This window comes from Monodelphis domestica, chromosome 1 (assembly GCF_027887165.1).
Source record: "Monodelphis domestica isolate mMonDom1 chromosome 1, mMonDom1.pri, whole genome shotgun sequence".
Classification (NCBI taxonomy): Eukaryota; Metazoa; Chordata; class Mammalia; order Didelphimorphia; family Didelphidae; genus Monodelphis; species Monodelphis domestica.
The window spans coordinates 443,654,088-443,681,174 of NC_077227.1; the positions used below are offsets into that span (position 1 = coordinate 443,654,088).

Below are 27,087 nucleotides of genomic sequence, written 5' to 3' on the forward strand. Positions count from 1 at the left end.
GATCACCTTTATTTCCAGTGTCTTCCTTCTGGTTGATTATTTCCTATTTATCCTGCTAATAGCTTGTTTGTTTGTAGTTGTTTATGCATTAGACTATGAACTCCTTGAGAGATATAATTTGCTTTCTTTGTATGCCCAGCACCTGGCCCACTGTCTGCTATAAAGCAGGTACTTAATAAATTTTATTGACTGACAGTGACAGTTTAACTGTCATTCAGTGAAGAGTCTATGAAGACTGAGAGTTTAACTGCCATTCTGGAGAGACCAGACCATTAACTCTGGTGGCTGAGGAGAAGACAGAGAAAAAGAACTAAGAGGACTTATTTCCTGAGAGAAGTGAGCTTATTTTCATGGGGTGGGGTTAGGGTTAGGATTAGGGTAGGCAGCTGATGAGGAAAGGCAATCCTGTTAGGACATCCAATTTCTGAGGGCCCTAGTGACCACAAAATTTACAGGGACTTTCCAAGGGAAAACCCCACTGTGTCTAAAAGCAAATTGCTACTTGTAGCCTTTAACTCATTATAATACCATTTGCATTGCAGCTGACTATTTGCATTACAGTTTAACACCTCCCCAACTAGAGGATTGTGGAATAAACACATGCAACACCCTAACCACCAGACATTGACATGCACCCTAGGGAAAATGTCTAATATGGAAACTGACAATAACTCCTCCGTCTTTCCCACATAGCTGAAATGTATATAATCTCACCTCCATATTTATATAGTAAGTCTATTCCCTTAAGGAAAGGAGGCCACAGTGTACATTGCATTCACCATAGAGAAAATCTGAGCCTGAATTCTTTTGAGATGATACCTACTGGCATTTCACTCACTTCAGGAGCAAATTCTTGAGAAGAGACTTTTTCTCAGTATGAGGTAACAGAATGGTGGGACTATGTTTGCAGAAGTGAGAAGTAATTGTAGTTAATGCTGATTTTGTCATCTTTCTTACAGAGAATAAATATTAATTTAATAATTAGCAACATATTAACATAATGATCATTTGTATCTTTGTTTTGTTGATAGTTACCATGATAATAAATAGTATAGTCAGTAGACATTTCTTTAAATTTGAGATATTAAAAGATTTGACATATAAAGTATATAGTCAAAAGCTTATAGAAAAAATAGAAGCTTCTCCAGTTTGTTATTATTATTATTATTATTTATTAAACAACATTTAATAAATTTCTGTGGGACTCCAATATAACTGATTAATGAAGATATTTCAATTTTAATAACTAATTAGAAAAATCAAAACATACCCTTTGATCCTCTTACTACTTGGGATAAAAGAGAATAAGAAAATGAACCAGTAGCAGGTAAAGAGGTGACCACCCTACCATTTATTACACAAGAGGAAGTTTGACCCTAAACTACTGATCCAATTGTTATAAATAATACAGTGACATCTATCCCCAGCACTCTTTCTGTTATATCACAATGTGTAAAGTGTTGCTAAACACAGTAACCTAAAATGAGATTGTGGTGGGGTATGTTAGCCTTGCCTCCCAGAAGCACTTAAATGATTATTAAATGATTGCAGAATGTTTTTCATTTCTCTAGCAACATAGTAGGTGTCAAGGACATGTTGCAACATATGCTAACTGCCTGTCTCTATGCAAAGGATCATTTTTCTTTTGTTTTACTCTTTGAAATATACATTTTAGACCTCACACAATGAATGCACTTTAAAAAATTGTTTCTATGAATTCTTTAGAAATTTTATTATCTTCATCTGCTCCTGTAAGTGTGTAAATGTTGTACATCTGAATGACACAGAATAGCTAGCACTATTAGGTTGGGCTATGTTTAAGGAAATATCTAGTTTACAGTTTAACTTATGCATTGCAGATTTTGCCCAGAACACCAGGACTATTCCAATGGTGCTGTTCCTAATTTGCTTCAGGAGTGTCTCCTTTTGTGTATTCAATCTAAACAGTTTAGCTCAGAGGGCATAGTGCTGTGGTTCTCTGACATATGCAAATACTTTTATCTCTAATTTTCAAACTGTTGCTCCAACAAAACTAATGACAAGGAAGTTCAGAGTTAGACAATTCTTGATCTACCACTGAGTTAGAATATAGAGCTAGCCTTGTAAATAAGTGGAATGATCACTTAGGACCTTGATGGCAAACCTATGACACAAGGGTCAGCACTGGCATGTGTAGGCATTTTCGATGGCATATGGCTGCATGCAGATTCAGCACGCCTCAAGGTCTGGGAGCCACCACACCCAGCAGCCTTGGCCATGGCCATGGGGGTGTTTGGTGGGGAGCTGCTCCACAGCTGCCCGAGGGGGTGGGGGGGTGAGCTGCTGGTGGTGCCTGTCAGGCAGCTAGGGGAGAGGAGGAGCCTGGGTGAGCAGTTAAATAATATCAAAACCAACAAAAGAAACAGACTGACAGATGAAGTTAGTAATACTTGCTTGGGCCTGAATTGTACAAAATACCAACCTTCAATTGGAGGTTTAGCCAATGAAATTCAGCAACAAAAAAGTCACTAATAGGCAGGTTAGTTAAAGAATTCCCCCTCCCCCTCACTTATCTTAGTTCAGGGCACCCCACACAAGTTAAATAATATCAAGACCAACAAAAGAAAACTGACTGACAGATGAACAAAAAAGTCACTAAGCAGGTAAGTTAAATAAATAGTTTTTGTTTTATTAAATAGTTATATATTACAATTATACATTTTCCTCTTTTAAACCATAAATATCATGAAATTATAGGGTTTTTTCTTTTAAGTGACACATCACCAGAGTTATGCTCGGTTTTGGTGAATTTTGACACACCAAGTTCGAAAGGTTGCTCATCACTGGTCTAGGAGAAAGTGTCTTAATCTTTTTTGTGAAATTATCTCAAGGAGTGCTACAAAGGCTCTCTTGTCCTTGGGGTGGGGAGAATCCACCCCCATATCTGTTGGAAAATAGCTGAAATTCCATTTGATTTTCATTATATTAGTCTCAGATTCTGGTTAAAATGCAAGTTCTTTCTCCCTCTCCCAATTTACCCTTACTCCACTAGCACACCCTCTCACTCTGCCAGGAATAATCCTGCAAACCAACATTTCCTAACATCTATCTTCTGAAGAATCCTAGTGTATCACATGATGTGAAGAGGGATGGGGTGAAAAAATTTCAGGACTAGCAAAATTTTCTTTTGAAGATAATAAATATTGAATTAGGAAATGTTTTAACTCAGGATCAGACATTTAAAGCATTAAGAAAACCTTGATATCATTTAATCCAACTTGCACATTCTACAAAGATAAAACCACCCAGGGAGGTTAAATGATTTGCCAATGTCACAGAGGGATTAATGTAGTCAGCATTTGAATCTAGATCCTCTTACTCCAAATACAGGATTCTTTTCCTACATTTTGCTCCACAATTTTCCTATTGTTCCCCAGGAATCTCATGTCCCTGAGAAGCCTTGATGGACATCAAAGCAATGTGACCTAATGGAGAAAGCACTGAATTTGGAATCACAGAGTCTGACTGTGAATACCAGTTGTGCCATTTTAGTACTTTCTAGGACATGGACTAAGACCTTTCTCTCTAGGCCTCAGTTTCTTCATCCGTAGAATAAGAGGGAAGGACTTTAGGTAACCTCTAAGGATCTTACACACCCAAATCCTATGATTTCAAGATCAAAAGTATTCTTTGCTTAAATTAGTTTGAGAAATGCTCTTCTTGGGTGTTAGAGACAACTGGCATGTCAGTAAGAATGAAGGATCTAAAAGGGATAAGAGGTCAAAGAGGAGAAATTATGAGAGCCACGATTGGCTGCCTGGGGCTTTGGGAAGTTAAACAAAAGAAAAAATGAAAGAGCCTAGTGACATCAGCAACATCCTCGGCCAACTTTTTGCCTACAGACAAGTTCATCAGAGGGCCTTTTATGAAGACAGCAGGCCTGCTATCCCACTAAACTTCGGAAGATTTCCCCCCAACTAGATTTCCCTGGTCATTTCCTGGAGAGTTCCCAGAACAGGCCAGCTGAGAATTCAGCCCTGGGGATCCCTCCATTTTTGGAGTGATTCTGACATCTGGTGGCCAAATTACCACAGAGAAAACTACAGCTGAATTCAGCCTATAAGAGCCTATAAACTGGCAAAAACTTCCCTGGAGAAACTAAGTAGTAGTTCTTGTCAGGAATCCCAAATAGAAATGTGATAGTCTCACTCATATCCCTCCTTAGGGTTCAATAAGTTTCTACCACTCCGTACTTTTTTTTTACACTACTTCCAGTGGCATTCAATGTTTCAATGAAATATTCAACTCCCTAATAAATTTTACCTGTGCCTCCCAGTCATGTTGAAACTCATAAGTCTCCTTCTTGGCCCTGACATTGTAGATTTTATAGGTACATGATTTTATTCTTCCTTTACTCCTGCCAATTTCATTAAAAGTTCCATCCTTTGGATCCTAAGCACTGTAGAATTGTTTCTTTTCATCCTGAAATCTCCTCCAGCTTCTACCACTAATATATATTTAATAAGGCAGAGAGGTGGTACTATACATTGAGTCCTGTACTCAAGAATCAGGACGAAGTGAGTTCAGATCTGCCCTCAGACACATTATCTGTGACCCTAGGCAAGTCACTTAACCTCTGTCTGCTTTAGTTGTTTTATCTGTGAAATGCAGACAAGAAGACCTAACTCTCAGGGCTGTTGTAAAGAAAAAGTGAGGTGATAAATGTAAACTGCAAACCTTATAGCACTCTATATAATTCTAGCTGTTGTTGCTGTTGTTGTTATATTTCTAGGCAAATTTAAAACTATTCACCTCATCTTTTTTTCTCCCAAGTCAGAATGTTTGGACAGGCCATGCCTTATTATCCTCATCTGATGAAAGCCTTTTCTTTCAAGTCTCAGCTTCTAAGAGCTGAGGTCACCTTTCCTCCACATTAGTTGATTATCACTTTTTACCTGGATGACAAAGGCCCATTTTTGCCTTTTCTAGGCCTCAGTTTTATCATTTATAAAATGAAGAGATTGAAATAAATGATCTCTAATGTCCCTTCCACTTCTAAATCTGTGGTCTTTTTCTCTTGCTCCCCAATTTTTCCTATATCTCTTTGTTTTTTTTTTCATCTTTTCTTTGCCCCTATTGTATTCTCTCTCTTATTAGACTTACTTGTGTACCTACTTGTCTCCTCCACCTTAAGAGAATTGCATATTCCCTAGAGTAGAACTATGCCATTTGTCATCTTTGTACTCCCGGGGCTCTTGTGCAAATTTGCTTCTCAGATTTTATTTATACATGTATAATATGATATATCTTCCACTAGCCTACAAGGCCTACACTGTGCCACCTCGCTGCCTCTATTATATAGGTCTTGAGATTTTTTAGTTCCTTCCTTTGGTAATCTATCAGCTTCTTTATTTCCTATAAACCTCAAATGACCAGAAACACATACCCATTTAATGTCTGTTCCTTGAGTAAGTACATGGAGCTTCACATAGTCTTCTTTGTTGATGACATCATTTCCTGGGCTATTTTCCAGACATTTTTCTTCCAGCTTTTAACCCAATTTTGAATAAACCTGCTAACTGTGTAGATAACCAGCTCACTGATGTTTTGATTCTTTGCTTATTCATTTACTTTGAAGGCACCATGTAGTTCTGCTCTTTGGTTTGTCTGTCACCCAGGAAGTCTATCACCCACATTTAGGGGATGGCCTGGCCCCCAATAAACTTCAATGACTGCTCAGGTTTTCCTTCTTTCATTACTGGAGCAGCAGCCATTTGTGTAAATTACAGTGGCATTTCCCATAAAAGAAAATAAATCTGCTAAGTGAAGGTAATGAGTCTGTATTTTGTTTTGCAAGTTTGGGGCTAGGTTATTCCTCTTCATTTGAGGACTCCTGGCGGTCTCTTTATTGGCTTCATGTGGGGGTCTTGTATGTTACATTTATTTTTTGATTCTATAGAATGACCAGGGCTTGTAGTTTATCAAACAAAGGCCCAAGTCTCATCCTCAGTAGCAAACTTCTTGAACATGGCAGCAGGAAATCAGTTCACTTGTGCCTGACATTCACTCCAGGTGAGAAACATGTTAGAACATGTAGCAACATAAGAGGCACCCCACAATGGCCAAAGGCACCCAAAGTTTCTCTGGGGACAGTGGCCCAGAGCCTCAGCATCGCCTACTCTGAGGTATCATGGCCATGGGAAAGAGGGTTCCCAAACTTAAGGTTCCCGGTACTTTTGCACAAAGTAGGCACAAATAAATTGATTTCTCTGCCACCCCTACATTTTTATCATTAGGAGTTCACAACTAGACTTGCAGAAGCTATGCAGAGCTTCACAGCTCCAGTTGTATTTCTCTACTTAGAATGTAGTTTTTGATGACAGGAAATATAAAGGTTTTCATCTTTGTATTTCAAGTGCTTAGCACAGTAGCTTGCACTTAGTAGGCACTTAATGTTTACTGAATAGAATCAAGTTAAAATTAATTATTTTAAAGGATGACAGTATTGATACTTAAGCTATATGATCAATAGGAAAAACAATTCACCATTTCTCTCATAGAATTCTTTGTAAGTAGCAACCAAAAATAATAATCTTCATTTAATTTGGTGGTGTCAATGATTAATAATTTAATACTGGAGCCCAGACTAGTCCTGGGGGACATATGGTAGACACTCCATAAATACTTACTGAATGATTTAACAACCCTTGCTCACAACAAAAAAATTGGTCACAGTACCTATCAAAAAGTACAGAAATGGGTTTGGATGTGATTAATGCCTTGAAACCATAGAAATGAGGAGATGTGAATTTATAATGCAATCTCTAATGTTTACTAAAAATGTGAATTACATTGCCAAATAGCTGGGCAAACCTAAAGGACGACATTGAGAGAGCTATAGAAGTGTACAATGGAAGAATATCTTAGGCTCCTTGGGGCTCTATTTTCTCATCAGTGAAATAGAATGTGTTAGACTAAATAATCTCTGTGGTCCCTTGTCCCTTCCAAATCTAGATGTATGATCCAATCAACCTCCCATTTTGAGCTTCTCTATCAAAGATTATGGAAGTGGACCTCAGTGAAAATGTCAGTTATGTGTTTTGTGCAGAACAATAGGTAAGAGTATTTGGGTATACTTTGAGGACAAGGCTTGGAGAAGGAAGAAATGGGGATGTGGACAAGTAGAAAAAAGCCAAATATGAAAAGTAGATGAAGAAAATACAGAGAGGAAGTGCCTGAGCAAGACTGAAGCAACTGCCTCAAGTCCAATATAAAAAATTACATATGCAAAACTACAAAGAAGCAGGCTATCTTGGAGTTCATTTACATATTTTTCCACTTTCATGTGGATAGGGTTTTAATCATTGTTTTCTGACATTTTGCAAACCATGTTCTCTTACTCTCTCCCACTTCTCTCCTACCCAAAATAACCAGTAATGTGATATAGGTTATACAAGTGTTGTCATTCAATACAAGTTCAACATATTGTGAAAGAAGACACATTTCACTTACACTATAGAAAAATTCATGGAGGAAATAAAATGAAGAATGATATGCTTCAATCTGTATTTAGATTCCATTTCTTCCATGATGGTGGATAGCATTTTTCATCATAAGTCCCTTGAAGTTGTCCTAAATCCTTGTATTGCTGACAATAATTAAGTCATTCATAGTTGGTCATCATACTTTATTGCTATTACTGGATACAACATGGAGTTGGTTTACCTCTTATGTGAGAAGCAGCAGAATGTAAGGGAAAGGGCATTAGACTTGGATGCAGAAGACCTGAGTTTGAGTCCTGACTCTTCCACTTACCAGCTATGTAACTGAGCAAACATCACATGTCTTGGTCTCAGAAGACCATATTGCTCAACACCCATGACCTCATGATTTTTTGGGAGGCAAGTGCTTTCTAAAGCATAAAGCAATGTTGAAAGAGGAGCAATTATTATTTATTTGACTGAATAGGCCATATTCACACTAAGGTGCTTTTAACATCCCTTCCTTCATGATACTTTACCCTAAAAAAAGAGATTTGAATTATGAAAATATTCCTATCCTGACTCTAACAAGGAAAAGTGGAGTAAGAGGAAAGAATACAGCATATCCCCCTTGTAAACCTATTTCAATAAAAATCAGTGAAAAATATGGGTCTGAATGGTGATGGAGAAATATAATAAAGAACCACAATGGATAATTTTTTCAGGCCATTTCATTATAATGAGATTGTTAGAGACGTATGATCACTTGGGAAAGGTTCCATCCCAGGAGGCAGACCCAGAGCCTTCTGAGGTCCTATGGCTATATACAAGGCAGAGAGCAAAAACAAGAGAAAATCAGTTGCTGTATTATTCCAAGATCATACAATCTTCCCAAAGACTTGTACTGAGACTTGCAACCAAATAACCAGCACAGAGAATACATACAGGGAATTACTTGAAGTTCTACTACTGTGAACCTATAGAGTCTGCCAGATAGTTGTCAAGCACTGAGGATAACAACTGTCTACTGTGTTTCTCAGATCCACGCTGGGTTTAAGACAGTTCAGATCATGAGGGCAATGATCAAACCATTAAATCAGACCACAAAGAGACTACAGAAAGTTTACAGCATCCTGGCCTGAGCTACCCAAGATTTTTAAAGAAAACAACACTCAATACTCAGAGAAAATAGTGTCAGGACCCCAGATGATACAAATCAGTATATCACACAAAGCCCTAACATCCCCACCAGAAATGCATAATCTGAAGCAGGAAGAGGCAAAGAAGATGACTGAGTCTCAGAGACCTAGCTGAACTCTCCCAACAATCTCCTTCAAACAACTTTAAAATAACTCCTCAAATCAAAATTTGGAGCAACAGAGCCAGAAAAAAAGGTCAGAGGGAGACTTATTTAAGCCTAAGACAATTTAGGAAGGCCACAAGAAAGGTCTGTAATACTGCAGGGGTGGAGGAAGGAGGGAGGTGAGGGGGGACTGGCCCAGAGCAAGGTAGGAGCACCAGCAATGGGCTTTGGGGAAGTGGCCATCACAAGACCAGGAGCAGCTTTGGGGGCTCTTAGCCAAGAGATGATAAGAAGGTTGGACAACTAGTCAGAAAGAAGTTACAAGGGATCTTTTGTGGGCATTGGATATAGTTGGTGCTGATTAGCAACTCTTTTTGCCCACATGCAGTTCTGGGTTGCAGTTTCGGGTCAGAAAGGAATGCTTGTGGTTAGTCACCAAGGAGTAGGGGCCCTGGTCACTGATCCAAGGCCACAAAGACTACTATCATTTGTAACTGCAGGAGAGTAGGAGATCCAGTCATAATTTCAGGACCAATGGGAATACTAGTACTAGTAGTTGCAAGGAAACAAAGAGTCTTTTTTGGGAAAAGACCAAAGGGCAGGCCATGAGAACAGTAACAATACCTTTCCCAGGATAACACTAATTGAGAAACACTGAAAACTTGCCAACCCCCAGAACTATCTCTGAAAACAGTAACATGAAAAATTTTGAAGCTTGATACAGTAACTTCCCACCCCCAAATAAGAAGAGACTAACTTTAACTTAAAGTTAAAAATGAAAAAATAGACAAGGAAAATGGATAAATGACAACAACAACAACAAAAGAATTTGACCACAAAAAACTAGTATGGTGGCAGAGAAGACCAAGACATAAACTTAGAAGAAGACAATAATGTGAAAACAGCTAAATACAAATTGGACCCAAACATAACAAGAATTTCTAGAAGAACCAAAGAAAGAAATGAGTAAAAGGGGGGAAATTGGGGAAAGAAGTATGAGTGATGTAAGAAAATCATGAAAAGAGAATTAACAGCTTGATAAGAGGCACACAAAAAAAAATACCACCTTAAAAAAATTGGCCTAATGTTTTAAAAAAGTACAAGAATTCACTAAAGAAAAGAAGTCTTTCAAAAGCAAAATAGGCCAAATGAAAAAGGAGATACAAAAATTCACTGAAGAAAATGATTCTATAAAAATTAGAATTGAGCAAGTGAAAGCTAATGACTCCATGACACCAAGTCAAAAAAAGGGGGAAAAAATAAAGGAAAAATTGAAATATCTCACTGGAAAACTGACTGATCTGAAAGACAGATCAATGAGAATTTAAGAATTGTTGCAAGGAAGAATATATATATATATATATATATATATATACATATATATATGTACTCAGTTGAGTATAGAAATCTATCTTACTCAATAAGGAAATAAGAAGGGAAGAGGATAAGAGATAGAAGTAGGGAATAAGGGGATAGATTGGAAATGGCAGTGTCAAAAGCAAAACAAACTTCTGAGAAGAGAAAGGATAAAAGAGACAACAAAGGATAAACAAAAGAAAACATTATGGAGGAAAATGTGCAATTAGTGATCACATCTATTAATGTAAATGTAATGAGCTAAGAGCCATAGTACAGAATTTGATGGCAGAATGAAATGGAAACCAAAATCCAACAATATATTGTGCACAAGAAACCCACTTGGGACAGAAAGACAACCAGAGAATTGAAATGAAGGGCTGGAGCTAAGTCTGTTGAGGGCAAGGGTATCAATCATGATCTCAGATAAAGCAAAAGCAAAATTAGACCTAATTGAAAGAGATCATCATGGAAACCACATTTTGCTAAAGAGTACCATAGACATTGAAGCACTATTGAAACACTTTAGAGCAAGTTTTTCTGATAAAGGCCTCATTTCTCAAATATATACATAGCAGAGTCCAATTTATAAAAATAAGAGCCAATTCCCAATTGATAATCAAAGGATATGTAGGCAATTTCAGAAGAAGACATTAAAATGATCTATAGTCACATGAAAAAGTTCTCTAAACCCTATTGATTAAATAAATGCAAATTAAAATAACTATGAGGTCTCACTTCACACATCAGAAATGACAAATGCTAGAGGGGATAATTTACACAAATATACTTAATGGTATAACATCATAATATTTAAAATAAAAAAATAAGTTCTAGGTGGAAGAAACAATGAAACTATAAGAGTTGTTAAATTCAATAATGCCTTTTTCGGGCCTAAATAAATCTAACCAGAGAATAAGAAAGAGTTTAAGGACCTGAATTTTATTTCATAAATGCTAGATATGATTGCTTTATGATGATTCCTAAACAGAAACAGAAAAAAAATTATACCTATTTTCAGTACCATATAGTACTTATACAAAAATTGACTTTATTTTATGGTATATAAAACTTCATGACCAAATGCCGAAAAGAAGCTGTATTAAACACATACTTTACTGACTACATTGCAATAAAAAATACACTTAATAAAAGGCTACTAAAAGAAGGACTAAAAAGTAGAGGCTAAATAACTCAATCTTAAAGAATGTGTGAGTCAAAGATAATTTAAACAATGAGAGATAACATACCATTTGGAGATATTACTAAAGACTCTCTTGGGCAATGACCAACCATAATTGCAGAGGACTGAGGAAGCATGCTACCCTATTTCCTGACAGACAAGTGATAGATTCAAGTTGCAGAGTAAAATATTCATTTTTATATGTGAACATTGTGAAAATGTGTTTGCTTCACTGTGTATATTTGTTTAAAAGGTTTTTTTCTTTTTCTTTCAGTTTTTGGGAGGTGTCAGGATTGAATGGGAGAGGTAAACAGGAGAAAGGATTTCCCTTTCCCCCACCGACATGCAAAATAAGAAGAGGAAAGGAGGCCAGAAGGAATTACAGACTGATGGGCAACTTTGAAAGTTACATGTTGAATTTATTATATCCTTAAAAAGAAAAGCAAGCTCTACATAATAGAGACTCAAAGTTTCTTGTACAATCATTTCCTTTCCATGTCAGATATGGAAATGCTCATTTTATTTGATGTTAGTTAAGAACAGAATTTTTTAAATTAAAAAAAATGTGCTCATCCTTCTCTAAGGAGATCATCAAATTTTGACATGATCTGGATCTCTGGATGAACTGAGTTCATCAAAGAACTCATAAACAATCTCTCTCTGTAGTCTGGGGGCTTCAGAGCTTCACTGCTTAGTAGTTGAGCTGTTTCCATCTCTGATCTTCAGATCCGCCTGGAGCTCTCCCATACCCCACACTCTAACTTTATGGTTTTTATGCTGCTGCCAGCAAAGCTGAAAATGCGGAATCAGGTCTCTGCTGTAGGACTTCAGGTTTGTCATATTCCAACACCTAGAAAATAGCCAGATGATAAAAACATAGTGAGTAGGAAAGATTACTGGATTAGCAATCAGGAAACATTTGTTCAAGTCCTAGCTCTGCCACCAATCTCAGGCAAATCTCTTCCCCATTATATTCCTCAGTTTTCTCCATCTTTAAAATGGAGACTAATTTTTAAGGTTCTTCCTAATACTAGTATTCTTAAGGGTTGAGTAGCTGAAAGAGCAGCTATGGCTTATCTTGAAAAGGAAGACCTTTTTGCCCTGGTATGAATCCTGCCCTCTCTTCTTGCTCCCAGGGAGTTCTTTGTACCTTTCCATTTTCCATGACCAGTATGCGATCACAGTCCAGTACAGTTGTGATACGATGTGCAATGATCAGCACTGTACAACCATGGAATGCTTCTCGAATTGTACGTTGAATCAGGGCATCAGTGTCCAGGTCAATTGAGGCAGTAGCTTCATCGATTACTATAATCTGGCAAAGAAGATAGAATTAGAACCCTGACCTAGGGAAGGAGAAAAGAATAAGCATCTATTAAATACCTATTATGTGCCAGACACTTTGCTAAGTGTTTCATAAATAAAATCTTATTTGATCCTCCTCACAACAACCCTGGGTGGTAGATATATAAAAAGATTAAATGACAAGGGTAAGTACTAAGTGTCTGATTCTGGATTTGAACTCAGTTCTTCTGAATCCAGGTCCAGCACTCAATGTAATGCACTACCTACTTACCCCAGAGTTAATTATATATAACCAGAATGCAAAGTCTCTAAGATTCCAAAGTCCCTAAAGCTTGCTTCCAATATGCTTTCTTCCTATTTGTCTAAAATTATATAAAGGGAAAAATTCAAACTGTCCTTATGCAAATAAATTATCATATAAATTTCCTGCTCTAAAATCTTCAGTACTTCCTTATTGCCTGCTGAATAAAACTCAAACTCTTCCACCTGGCATTCAAAGCAGACAAAATCTGGCACCACTCTACATTTTCAACCTTATTTCACATTACCCACCTCCATGTACTCTATAATCCCGCTTAACAAGAATATTTTTTGGTCCCCTGAATACTCCCTATATTTTCCTACTTCCATGCTTTTGCTAATAGTATCCTATGTATAAAATGTACTCCTTCTCCTCTTAACCTGTTGATCTACCAGATTTAGTCAATTTAAATGATATTTCTTTTAAGTTCTCCCTGAGATCAGTAATAATCAATAATAATCTTTCCACCTTAGAGTTCACATAACACTTTGTATATTTAACCCAAAGGTATACTCATTTGTCAAAGGTGAATTATCGATGCCCAGTGTAGCAGGGAAGGGGGCGAGGGAAAGAGGGTCTATATTAGCAGGGGGAAGACAGGGTCATGGACTATAAGAAAAAGGTGTATGTATGGTGTGTGGATGTAGGGCAAGGGAACAGTTCCTACTGTGTTTGAAGACATGACTAATAGTATATGACTGTGACATCACTGCAGTTATCAACAACACGAATTTTGGTTCAGAGTGCACACTAACCCATGCCTGGTTGACTGCTAATGAATATGATTGCTTACATCATTAAGTGTGCAAGTTACTTCATGCCCTGAGGAGTCATAACTACAGAATGGAGTGGGTTGCTGGAAAGAACTAAAATTGAATACTGCTTAATACCATGATGTAAAGGTGAACAGCAAATAAAGACAAGTGTTATAAAGGGAAGTATGTACTACATCAAAAATACAAAGACCTAAGTTCTGATCCTGACCTGAATCACAAAGGGAACCTTGGAGAAAATGTGCCTCAGTTTCCTTATTTGTGAAATGGTATAGTGATCTCTACTTCCCAAGTTAGTGAAGTAAGTATAAGAAAGAATTTTGAAAAATGGATAATATTAAGGAAAATTCAAAGGATTATTATTATAACAAATTATATTATAATAATATCACATTGTTAAAAGGCAGAATGGTACAGTGGATGGAGGACTGGTCTTAAACTTAGGATCATCTGATTTCAAGATATATTTCTGAAATATATGGGCTATATCACTGCTCCCACAAAACCATCTCAATCATACTCATATTCATTGATGGAGTGAGTTCTCACATACATATCACTGATGAAACCATAGATCTATACCCAAAACAATCCCAAACAAATTACTGTTATTATTACTGACAAATAATGAATTTTTAAATTCATTTTATTATTAATTAATTAAATTTTAAAAAATTAAATAAATGATTAATTAAATTAATTAAATTTTAAAAAATTTAAAAATCACATGAAATTTTAAAAGCTTTCCAAATAGAACCAAGAGAACATTATATCCAGCTACAGAATTAATCTTTGAAGAATAACCCATGAATGTCCACCTCCAGAGAAAGAACTGATAAACAGAAACACAAAAGACATAGTTTATATATGCATTTTTTTTGGTCAAATGGTACCTTCTCAGGAAGGAGAAAAGGAAAGAGGTACCTGAGTTCAATTTAATCAACAAAAATTAATTTTTAAAAATAATGTATCTTACTTCTCTATAGACCTTGGACAAATTTAGTAAGTCTGACCAAATAGGAGTAAAGGAAATAAATAGACAGAAAAACAAACTAAAAAATTTTGTTTGTTTGTTTAGGTCTCAAAAACACTTCCCTATCAGGAAGTCAGTAACCGGTTTCATCTTCAGCCTTCTGGAATCATAATTGGTCATTGCATTGTATAGAACAGTAAGAGTTCTGAATCTTTCAAAGCTATATATTTTTACAATATTGTTATTGCATAAATTGTTCTGCTTCTTCATATTTCACTCTGAATCTTGTCATATATCTTCCCAGATTTCTCCGAAATCATCCCCTATATTATTTCTTATGGCACAATAGTATTCTATCCCATTTATATATAGCTTATTCTACTATTGCCTAATTAACAGGCATCCCTTAAAAGTCCAATTCATTATCACTACAAAAAGAGTTCCTGTTAACATTTTTGTACATCCTTAGTTATAATTTGTTTGGTTTAGGACTGATCCCTCTCTTAATTTATTCCCCTTCTTCCCTTCCTTTCGTCCTCTCCTTTTCTTCATGTTTCCCTATTGAATGAAATATATTTCTGTACCAAATTACTCATATGTGTACTTCCCTTATTCCAGGTTAGACTCCCCTCACTCCTGCTTCCCTGTTGTATAAATTTCTATTTGCATATTCCAATTATGTGAGATAGTTTCCCCCATCCTTCTCTCCCTTTTTTCTCTCTAGCATGTTTTTCTCTTTCTCTTCTTTTCCATACTTCTTTTAAGATAATCATAACAGAACCACTTCTAACCCTTTGTCTAATTAAATTCCTGTGACTGTGGTGATTGAGTTCTGAGGGGGACACATGCATCATCATCTCCACACATCATAATGTAAACAATTTATCCTTGTTTAATTTATGATGATTATTCACTCATGTTACCTTTGTATTTTCATTTCAAAGTGTTTATGTAGGACTGGTCTTATCATCAGAAATGCTTGAAGTCTTCTACTTGATTAAAGTTTCATTGTTTTTCTTTTGGTAGGATTATTTTGTTTGTTTGTTTGTTTTCAAACCCTCACCTTCTGTCTTCAGAAGAGCAGTAAGAACTAGGCAACAGAGGTTAAATGACTTGCGTATGGTCACACAGCTAGGAAATGTTTGAGGCTATATTTGAATTCAGGTCCTCCCAATTATAGGCCTGGCACTCTATGCACTGAGCTATGAGATACTCTGATTATATTCAGCTTTGCTGGGTAAGTTATTCTTGACTATAAATCTATACTCTTTGCCTTCTGGATTATTATATTTCAAGTTCTTTTCTCCTTGATAGTGGTGATTACTAAATCATGTGTGATTTTGCTTGTGGTTCCTTAGTATTTAAGTTCGTACTTTTTGGGTGCTTGTAAAATAGTTTCTTTGCTCTAGAAGCTCTGGATTTTGGCTCTAATGTTCCTGGGAGTTGTCCTTTGAGAGTTTATTTCAGGAGATAGTTAGTGGATTCTGTCTCTACTTTGCCCACTGTTTCTAAAACATTTGGGTAGGAATTTTTATTAACAGTTTATTGAAATATGATGTCTATGTTTCCTTTTTGTTTGTTTATTTTGGTCATGGCTTTTAGGCAGACCAATAATACTTAAATTATTTCATCTTGTTCTCTTTTCCAAGGCAGTTGTTTATATTATGAAATATCTTACATTTTCTTCCCCTTTTTTCGGTCTCATTGAGTATTATCTTTTGTTTGATCCATTCTGATTTTCAGGGAGTTTGTTTTGTACTTCTTATACCAAACTTTGAATTCCCTTTCCACTTACTTCTTCATTTCAGTTATTTATTTTCCAATTTTTTTCCTTTAGTCCTCTCATTTAATTTACAAAAATATATACATTTTTAACTCTTTTTAAAAAAATCTTTTACCTAATCTTTTCCAGGAATTCTAGTTGAGCTTATATCCAAGCTATGTTTTTCCTTGGAGGCTTTTATGATAGATGTTTCAGAGTTATTCTCTTTTTCTGGATTTTTACCTTAAGAGTACCTATCATAAAAGTTTTTAAAAGTAGGAATCTATTCCTATTTTGTTCATTCATTCTTCTAGTATATTTACTGATTTAAATATTTATGTAAAAACCAGACTCTACACATATTTAGGGGTAATATCTAGGCTGAATTTAGACCCTCTAGGTTTCTGGTACTGCTTTCTTGGGTTATGGAGAGTTGTATTATTCTAGGATCTTTAGGTTAACTCCTACTAGGATCCTAAAGATTTTAGGGCTCTCAAAGTGATCTGAGCCAAGGCTCAGTTTGATCACTGTCCTTCTAATCATACTTAGAAAGATCAGCAAATTCTTGATTTGAGTTTGAGTCTGAGCAACATACCTGTTTGGATTTACAGTAGACTGCTGCTGGACCCAGACACTATCAGCCACCTAGAAATCTCTACAGATTCAGTGATAGAAGAGCAGTCTCCTCTTTGGTTTGGGATTCCAGCCCTGATAATTCCTCTACAGGTTTCAGACTGGACTAGAAGGTATTCTTGGGCCAGATCTACACAGCTATTGCTTGCTTCTGTACTTATTCCTTCCTCAATACACAACCTAAGGCCCTTGTGCGCTACAATATCTAGAATGCTATCTCTCTATGAAGATTTCTTTTAGTTCACTCTAGACTTATGGTAAGAGTGCCAGATGACATCTATTTCTGCACATGTTTAGGTCCCTCTGTGCTGGACTTGGGAACTCTTCTTATGCTAGAGTACGGCTTCTTCCTGCATTAAAAATGGCTGTTATTGGCTACACTCTATTCCCAACACCTACATATCTCTCTGTCTTGGTTCCGGTGCTGATATGGACTGAAAAAAAAAATTTACTGTTTTTTGTTTTGTTTTGCTCTTGCTTTTTATTTTCAGATTAGGAGTTACTCTAATGCATTTTTTAATATCTGTTTGGAGGTATAGGGTAGAACTTGACCATATATCTTCCTGCTATTTCACCATTTTGACTCCATCTCTTAATGGCAGTTCTGACATCAATAGCATGTGCTCCAAAGAGTGCTAGATTTGTAGTCAAAGACTCTAGGTTAGAACCTAGGCTCTGTTACTAACATAGATCAAATAGGTAAGTTACTTCATCTTTCGGAGTTGTAATTTTCTCAAATATAAAATTACAGGGGCTGGAGTATACAACTTCAATGGTCCTTTCTAACTCAAGAGTTATGAGCCTATGATCTTTCTTTGCTCCTTCCTTACCTTGCAATTGCGAAGAAGGGCTCTAGCTATACAAAGAAGTTGCCTTTCCCCAACAGAGAAGTTTCCACCATTTTCCACAACTTCAGCTTGCAGTTTTTCTGGGAGTTTTGAGATCTGCCACACAAAGATACAAGTGTTACTCTAAGCACCACCTCCAGAAAGAGGAGCAGAGGCAGGCTCTACCTCATCTATCCTTTACTTATATATTCATTGCCATCTGGACATAGTTTGGTTTGTCCTTAAAGCATCTTCCAGAGAGGCAGTGTAAGTTAGACCATAGCAATCCCTCTCAAGTCTCCCAAAGAACCGATCATTTGTTAAAAATAAAATAAAATAAAAAGATTTTGGTGTTTTTAGTTACTCACGGTCTTAGTCAAGCATGTTCTTTCCAAAGCTTGCCAGATTTGTTCATCAGAATAATTTTCAAAGGGGTCTAAGTTGAACCTGCCATAAGGCAAAGAGATACTTTTTCAACAATATCAGTGAAGCATGATAAAGAAAACCAGGCAGCTAATGTTGGACCCATTATCTCAAAGGTGGTTTATTTGTTCATGTGGCTTACCCAATACTATAAACATTTTCCTGAGGGAAGTCAACATAATCTAGTGATGAGAGCACTAGAAGGGGCAGCTAGGTGTCTCAGTAGATACGAACAGCAAGTCCTGGGTTCAAATTTGGCTTCAGATATTTCCTAGTTGTGTGACCCTAGGTAAGTCATTTTATAATCCCCAACTGCCTAGCCCTTACCTCTTTTCTGTCTTAGAACTGATGCTTAGTATTGATTCTAAGAGAGAAGGTAAGGATATCAGTTATTCTAGATATAATTCACTAGCCTCCTAGGGAGTCAGGTGGTCTAACTTATAAATGGGGAAGGAAGGAAGGAAGGAAGGAAGGAAGGAAGGAAGGAAGGAAGGAAGGAAGGAAGGAAGGAAGGAAGGAAGGAAGGAAGGAAGGAAGGAAGGAAGGAAGGAAGGAAGGAAGGAAGGAAGGAAGGAAGGAAGGAAGGAAGGAAGGAAGGAAGGAAGGAAGGAAGACTGGGAAATCTGGGTTGTAGACCTGGCTTTTCCTTTTTCTGAAATTAAGTTTCTTCCTATGTAGAACAGGGGGATGGATAATGGACTAGATCAGTGATCACAAATCTATGGCAATGGAACACAATGTACTCTCTGTGGGCACTTAACCACCCTCACCACCACCCCCCCAAGAGTTAATTATCAGAAAGGCAGAAGGACTCAGGTGGAGCTGCTCCCCCTCCCCTCCACCTTGCCTGATGACATTTTTTCACATCCCCTGCCCCTCCACCCAGTAGCCAATGGGAGTGAGTTCACAGCAGAGTAAGGTGGATGGTTCACAGACAGCAGAGCTGGAGGGGAGCAGAGTACTTGGGCCACCCCCCTCCCCCTCTCTACACTCAATGAGGACATGCCTCATTTCACCCACCCCTCCACACAGCAGCCCAATTGGAGTGCTTTCTCCCTCCCCTGTGTTTTGGGGGCAGGGACATACCTAGCATGTAGGAGAGGAGGGGCATGGCACATGGTCTCTGGGGGGCGCTGGCACAGCACTTAGTCTAGGAGTTGGGATGGGATGGGCCTGGCACTCCATTTCTAAAAGGTTTACCAACACTAGACTAGATGCTTCCTTTGGTGGTATCCTCTAAGCTCCTGAAGGGCAAAACCTGTTTTCCTTTTTGCCCATGTATCTCCAGCACTTATCATAGTGCTTGGTACTAATAAGTGCTGAACAAAGGCTTGCTGCATTAAAACAAATTCTAACTCTGATACTTCAGGATTCAGTAAGCATGAGGCAATTCTTGCCTTATCGTGCCCGATAGCAGAACAGGATCTTGAGGGATGACTGACAGCTTAGACCGCAGATCCTCTAAGCCAAGGCTACAGATGTCAATATCATCAATGAAGATACTGCCAGCAGCAGGCTCGACCAGCCGGAATAAAGCCACTGCTAAGGAGGACTTTCCTATAGGAGTGAGGAGTAAAATAATCTTGTTACCACTTCATTCTGAAATACGTTATCGGCCCTTGTTGGAAATCCAAATCCCACACAGTGACCTAGTTAACCAATTCCATAGGGAAACTTTAACTACTGAATTACCCATTGTATCTGGGGGCACCAGTGGGTAGGGATTGTTTGTTTCATTGAATCTGTATGAGCTCAGGGTTTTGAGTCAATGAATAGTTAATTCAGTTTAAAAAACCAAAACTACAGCATACATGATACTGTCCTAAGCATGGGTCGAGAGTTCAAATTTGAAATAAGGCAGCATTCCTGCCCTCATGGCATTTACAGAGTTTTAGGAGGGTAGAAAGACTTTGAATAATTAGTCAAGAAGAAAAATAGCAAGATGTACAGTGGAGAAAGCACTAGACTAGAAGGGAGACTAAAAAGGACCCAGATTCTGGTCCTAACTCTGCTCCTTACAAGCCATGTAACCTTGGTCAAATAATATTGCCTCTCTGACCCTCAAGTTCCTTTCATCTATCATGTTTGTTAACTCTATAGAATGAGAGAAAGCAAGAAGAAATAACAAAAGGGGGTCCAACAGATGCTGACTTTTACCCCCTGAATATCTGCAAATTCACAAAGAACATGGACAAAAGGGTGGCCAGGGGATCCCTCACCAGAGCCTGTTCTTCCCACGATGCCCACCACTTCTTGACTGTGAAAGGTCAGGTTGATGTCATTGAGAACTATTGGTGTATTGTCTCTGTATTTCATCTGATAATTCTTGAAGGTGATTTGCCCTTGCTGTGGCCACCCTGGGGGGCAGCTCACCCCACTGATGTGTAAAGGGGCCTCAGGAACAGACAGCTTTATTTTTTAAAAGAAAAAGAAAGTGATTATTATAACTCCTTTTTCCCAAACCCTAGGCTGGCAGATTCTGGTTAAATGTTAACAAGCTATGATTTAGGTGATGTTAAAACATTCCTCTGTAACCTTCCCCCTCCCCAACTATTTCCTCTAATAGCCTGAAATCTCCACAATTAAAAAAATCATTCAAGGGACAGCTGGGTGGATCAGTGGATTGAGAGCCTGGATCCAAATCTGGCATCAGATACTTTCTAGCTGTGTGACAAGTCAATTAACCCCCATTGGCTGGCCCTTACCACTCTTCTGCCTTAGAACCAACAATACACAGTATTGATTCTAAAACAGAAAGTAAAAAGGAAAGTAAGGGTTGTTTTTTTTTTTAATCATTCATTGTGGCCTGCTGGAGATATATGTATTTTGACTGACCAAAGGTCTGGTTATTACCTGGGAGGATAACACATTGGCCTATTTAAATAGATCACTTTATTGGATTTAATCTGTCTCCAGGCAGTTAATATGGCTCTGAAAGAATAGCATTCAGATGGGTCAGTTTGAATAATGGTAGGAGGAAGACACAAGAATGAGACTATATGAAATTTTTTTAGAATTGTAGGATGCCCTGGGATGCTGGGAGCATTATGCACCAGACATTGGGATGGGGAAGGCTGGAGTAAAGAGAGATGGTCAGGTGCCAAGGATTATTTTTACCTCCTTTTATAAATAAATTTAAGTTGATTAACTTTTTTAAAAGATCATATAGCAGTTCTATATATTGAATCATCCTACCTTCATATATTGGAGTATCCTCTCAGCAGAAGTAAACCTGGCTTCTGTTTCTGAACCCAACCTGGCACAAGCCTGAAAATTTGCAGCCAACTGGAATCAACAAGAAATGCCATATATTGTAAGTATAAGTCTTTCTTTATCCCACACAGGTAGGGATGAGATATCCTACCACTCCAAATTCCTAAAGGAGAATCATGGGATTTTAGAAATGAAAAGGACCCAGAGGTCATATATTCCAATTCCCTCATTTTGCAGACTAGAAAAAGAGTCCCAAGATGATGGTGACCCCGCAGTTGTTTAAAAAAAAAAGCATAACTGAGAATCACTTGTTCTTTTCAATTTTTCCCACATTAAATTAAGGTCCCCAGATTAAAGAGAATAAAAGGCTTCATGGCAGAGGTGGAGCAGAGTTCTGAAGGGCAGGTTAAAATAGAAAGAGGCAAAAGGTTTGACAGCTTCCCCCAGAATGAGTGAAAGATTCAGGATCATTGACACCCTCTTGGAATAGCAGGGAGCTCTGGCCAGCTAATATGGGGAAACAACACAAGGTTTATGGGAAGAAGCTTTTATATGCATGTCTTATTGGCGAGCCCGTATAAGCCTATGAATATACACATCCCAAAGATGGGTCTATGTGTAAGTGTGAATATATATAGCGTATATGTGCTTGTGTGGTTATGAGTAGAGAGAGTGTGAATGTGGGTCTATGTAATGTCTGTACAGGAGAGTGTGTTGTATCTGTCTGCTGCTTTTTCTGAACATTCTATAAACCTGATAGGTCTGGGAGCACAGGACAGAGTGGCACGTGAACACTTGAGGACACCGAGTTCTTTTACCTCTTAGAGTAAAATAGACTTCAGAGAAAACTAACTCCAAGCCAACTGGAGAAAAAGCAACTCATACTTTAGAGAAGAGTTAATGAATTACCCTCTCAAGGGCAGAGGCAACTTTGTATTCCCTGAGACAAGTCAGAGCTCTCTGCTCCATCCTCAACAAACAGACCCCCAATTGGGAAGCTTGTGTCTGGAACATAGGAGGAAGCACTTGTCCTTACAGCTCAGAGCCTTCTTTATCTCTTCTATGAACTATGCTCTCATTGCAGTTCACATAAGAAAAATATTATCAGGTATAGCTCTAGGCAACTCTCTAAGCCTATCTGTTGCAAAGAAAGTTGTTGTTGCTGTTCCTTTGTTCAATTGTGTCCCATTCTTCATGACCCCTTGGACCATAGCATACCAATACTCATCATGAGGTTTTCTTGATAAAGATACTGGAGTGGTTGGTTTGCCATTTCCTTCTCCAGTGGATTTAGGCAAACAGAAGGCACCAAGCAGCACTGATCAGAATGTCTTTCTCTGGGTGTTTCTTCTACCAATGAAGTCCTAGGTCCAGTTGCTATTGACAGGTCTTAGGAGGGAAATTCTGTACCCCATCCTCTACACCCACCCCAGGAGGACTACAGGCTTCTCTATTGTTGTAATCCAGAGATGCTGGGAAGCCTGAAGACCCTGCCAAATGAAAATAAATTCAAAGAACCAGAGATGACAAAAAAGAGAAGCCATTATGGCAGGGAATAAAGATCAGACTGCCTTTGTATCTGAAGGGCTGTCCACTGGAAGGAGGATTTGACTTGTGTGACCTGGCCTCCGGGCACAGGATCAGGAAAAAGAGGGGAAAGTAAAAGAAAGAAGATTTGGCTTCCTAGCTATGCGACTTAACCCCCTTTGCCTACCCCTTACTGCTCTTCTGCCTTGGAACCAATACACAGTATTGATTCTAAGATGGACGGGGACAGAAACAGAGACAGAGAGAGAGCACGTGTCAAGGATAATCGTAGAGTAGCATTGTTGTAGAAATAGTCAGATAATTGCTAATGGCCCATCTATCACTAAGATTCTTTGAGTCTATGTACAAACTGCACAAATGCTGAGGTTGATAATGGACCTGGAGTCAGAAAGACTTGGATTCAAATCCATCCTCAGACACTTGCTAGCTGTGACCCTGCGAAAATCACTCGCCCACTTCTATCTGCCTTAGTTTTCTCATCTGTAAAATGGGAATAATATCACCTACCTCTCAGGGTTGTTGCAAAGATAAAATGAGGTAATATTTGTAAAACATTCTGCAAACTTTAAAGCACTATAGATAGAAATGGTAGACATTATAAAAGAAACCCAAAGAAATCAGAACAAAAAGCAAAGGAATTATAGTGTGGGAAATTGGGGGTTAAAAAGGGAGTTTGTATTATGTAGCATTTTAGAGAAAACACTTGTTGTGAATCAGGATATCAGTCTCTCTCTGTATCCTTTGCTGGTTCATCATCCATATCATACCCCCTAATCATGGACGTATGCCTGGGCTATCTCCTCTCTCTTTACACTCTCTCACTTGGTCACTTCATAATTCCCAACTGTGGAGTTACTACCTCTGTGCAGATGACTCCCAAATCTGTCTGTATTGTTCAGTCCCTTCTAAGCTTTAGTCCTATATCACCTATAACTCCTGATTAGACATTTCAAACTGGATGTCCCATAGACATCTCGAATTCAAAAGAACTCATCTCCCTTTCCTTGTATACACCCTTGAGCCTATCCTCTTCTACCCTTCACTGCCTCCCTCCCTGCAGTCTCCCAGATTCACAAGCTTAGCATTATCATTGACTTCCCATTCCCTACCCTCACTCTATATATCCAATCAGTTGCCAGATCTTCTTGTTTCTACCCATTCACAAATCTTTTTCATTTATCGCTTTCTTTCTAACCACACAACCACCACCTTTGCTTAGGTCCTCCTTACCTCTTACCTAAACTAGCACAATAACCCCTAATTGGCTTGCTTGCCTCAAGCCTCTCCTCATTTCAGTCCATGCTCTATACCAGCAGCCCAAGTCATCTTTAAGAGAAGGTCTGACCTTGTCACTCCCCTTCTCAAGAAACTCCAGTGGCTCCTATTGCTTCTAGGATCAAATATGAACTCCTGTGGTTTTAGAGAGCTTCATGACTTTTCCCCAAACTACATTTCCAACTTCATTACATATTATTCCAATTCCTATACCTCTTGGCACAGACAACCTGATTTTCTTGTTATTCCTTAGAATGCTTCATTTCCCATCTCTGTGCCTTTGCACTGACCACTGCCTATGCCTGAAATATACTCACTCCTCACTTTAATGTCAGAGTCTTTGACTTCCTTCAAGATTCAGCTCCATGAAGCCTTTCCTGATTTTCCTCCTTGCCCCCCACCCTCCAGCTACTGGTGCTCTTCTCCAAACCATGTTGCATGTATTATATGTAATCATATGTGTATGTAGTTCTTAATAGAATGCAAATGCCTCAAGGACAGAATTTGTTCCATTTTTTTTTTGTCTCTGTATCCCCAACCACTTTGGGTTTTGAGGCACTGCTCTCCTGGTTCACCACCTACCCATCTGACCACTCTTCCTTTTCAGTCTCCTTTACTGGCTCATACCATGCTGCCTCAGTGTAATTGGTCCCAAGGTTCTGTGCTAGGCCTTCTCTTCTGCCTCTGTGTTCTCTTTTTTTGGTAACCACGTTAACTCCAATCATCTCTTTGCATCTGACTCTCAGATCCATATATCCAGCCTCAGTCTCACCCCTGAACGTTAGTGTCACAGCCTTCAAACCAGGTGTTTTGGAAACATCTCAAATCCAACATGTCCAGCATGGAACCCCTTATCTCCCCTGCCTACACCCGTTAAAACTTCCCTCTCTGTCAAAGGCACAAGCATTCTTCCATTCTTTTAGGTTACACTCTCATTGTTATCCCTTACTCTGTATATTAGATCAGTTACCATATCTTGCCATTTCTACCACCACAACATCTCTTGCATCTTACCTCTTCTCTGCATTCACACCACTACCATTTTAGTGCAAGCCCTCATAAGTCAGGGCCTGGGTTATTGCATCAGGTTCCCAATGGATCACCCTGCCTCAAGTCTTTCTTATTGCAATTCATCCTACTCACCTTCACAAAGTATTTTTTTAATTGCATATATGACAGTGGGACTCCCTTAATCAATCTACTCCAGTAGCTTCCTATTCTGATTCCTTTGTGATAAAATATGAGTTCTTCTCTTTCATATTCTTTTTAAACCCTTACTTTCCATATTAGAATCAATACTGTATATCGGCTCCAAGGCAGAAGAGCAGTAAGGGCTAGGCAATGGGGGTTAAGTGACTTGCCCAGGGTCACACAGCTGGGAAGTATCTGAGGTCAGATTGAACCCAGAACCTCCCATCTCTGAGTCTGGCTCTCAATCCACTGAGCCACCCAGCTGCCCCTCCCCTCTCTTTAGTTTTTTAAGTCCTCCACAGCCTGGTCCCAGTCTATGTTTCCAACATCATTTTACATTTACTTTCCCTCCTACATTCTTCAATACAGACAAAACTAGTCATCTCTTTGTTCTCCATGAATAACACTACACTTTCCATCTCTAAACCTTTGTACTGGCTTTTTCATGTGCCTGGGATGCCCCCTTCCTTACTTCTGTCTCTTCTTTAAAATGTAGCTCAAGGGGGAAACTGGGTGACTCAATGGATTGAGAGCCAGGCCTAGAGACGGGAGGTCCTGAGTTCAAATTGGGCCTCAGACACTTCCTAGCTATGTGACCCTGGGCAAGTCACTTGACCCCCATTGCCTAGCCCTTACTGCTCTTCTGCCTTAGAACAAGTACACAGTAGTGATTCTAAGACAGAAGGCAAGGGTGGTATTTATAATTGTATTAAATTTTATAAAAATTTTGTATTGAATTTTATTTTCCCCCAGTTACGTGTAAAACTAGTTTCTAACATTAAAAAAAAAAAACATTGAGTTTTGAATTTTCTCCCTCTCTCATGCCTTTCTGGCCTTACCTCCCTTGAAATGGTATGTATTCTCGCATAGATTTTACTTGTGCAATCATGTAAAACATTTTCCCAAATTAATCAGAAGGTAAGGGTTAAAAAAAAAAAGCATCTCAAGCACCATCTTCTGCATGAAACTCCTCCTGATTCCCTTATCTGCCATGCTCTCCTTCCCCCCCAAAAAATCCATATATTTCATTACTATGTATATATATGTATTTATTCTCTTGGCATTTGTAGTATATGTAGTTATATATGTACTTCTACATATATAATATGTATGTATCTACATATATATAATAATATAATAGTATCTACATACTACATATATATATATGTAAACTCCTCAAAGACAAGGACTGTTTTTCTTCTTTGTATTTCTTTCCCTAGAGCCCAGCCCAGTGTTTGGTATGTAGTAAAAACTTAATAAATAAAAAGTGTTTGATAAATAAGGAAAATGCCATAAGTATATTTTAAATAGATTTAGCAAGGCACTTCACAAAGCATTTCTTTCATGCCCTCCTAGAGATATATGGACTAGCCAGTAATACAGTTTGCAAGATTTGAAATGAATAGTTGAATGGTTAAATCCAAAGAGCAGTTTTTTTTTGTTTTTGTTTTTATTTTTAATTAAAACCCTTACCTTCCATCTTGGAATGGGTATTGGTTCCAAAGCAGAAGAGTGGTAAGGGCTAGGCAATGGGGGTTAAGTGACTTGCCCAGGGTCACAC

General features: G+C 38.2%; 1 protein-coding gene and 1 pseudogene across 2 annotated transcripts in view; both read right to left on the reverse strand.

Moving 5' to 3' along the window:
* Positions 1-2,123: 2,123 nt before the first annotated feature.
* Positions 2,124-6,062, reverse strand: LOC100620007 (ribonuclease H1-like; annotated as a pseudogene).
* A 5,579-nt stretch (positions 6,063-11,641) lies between these two features.
* The window catches only part of LOC100016458 (ATP-binding cassette sub-family C member 11), a 92,344-nt gene continuing 76,898 nt past the window's right edge, over positions 11,642-27,087 (reverse strand). For both annotated transcript variants that reach the window (XM_056812262.1, XM_007474827.3), the window contains exons 24-30: positions 21,495-21,584; positions 20,519-20,708; positions 19,697-19,856; positions 18,245-18,323; positions 17,880-17,993; positions 12,453-12,617; positions 11,642-12,152 (exon numbers count right to left, since the gene is read on the reverse strand). In XM_056812262.1, coding sequence (XP_056668240.1) covers positions 12,075-12,152; positions 12,453-12,617; positions 17,880-17,993; positions 18,245-18,323; positions 19,697-19,856; positions 20,519-20,708; positions 21,495-21,584 — 876 coding nt within the window. In that variant the 3' untranslated portion in view covers positions 11,642-12,074. The remainder of the gene's footprint in view (positions 12,153-12,452; positions 12,618-17,879; positions 17,994-18,244; positions 18,324-19,696; positions 19,857-20,518; positions 20,709-21,494; positions 21,585-27,087) is intronic.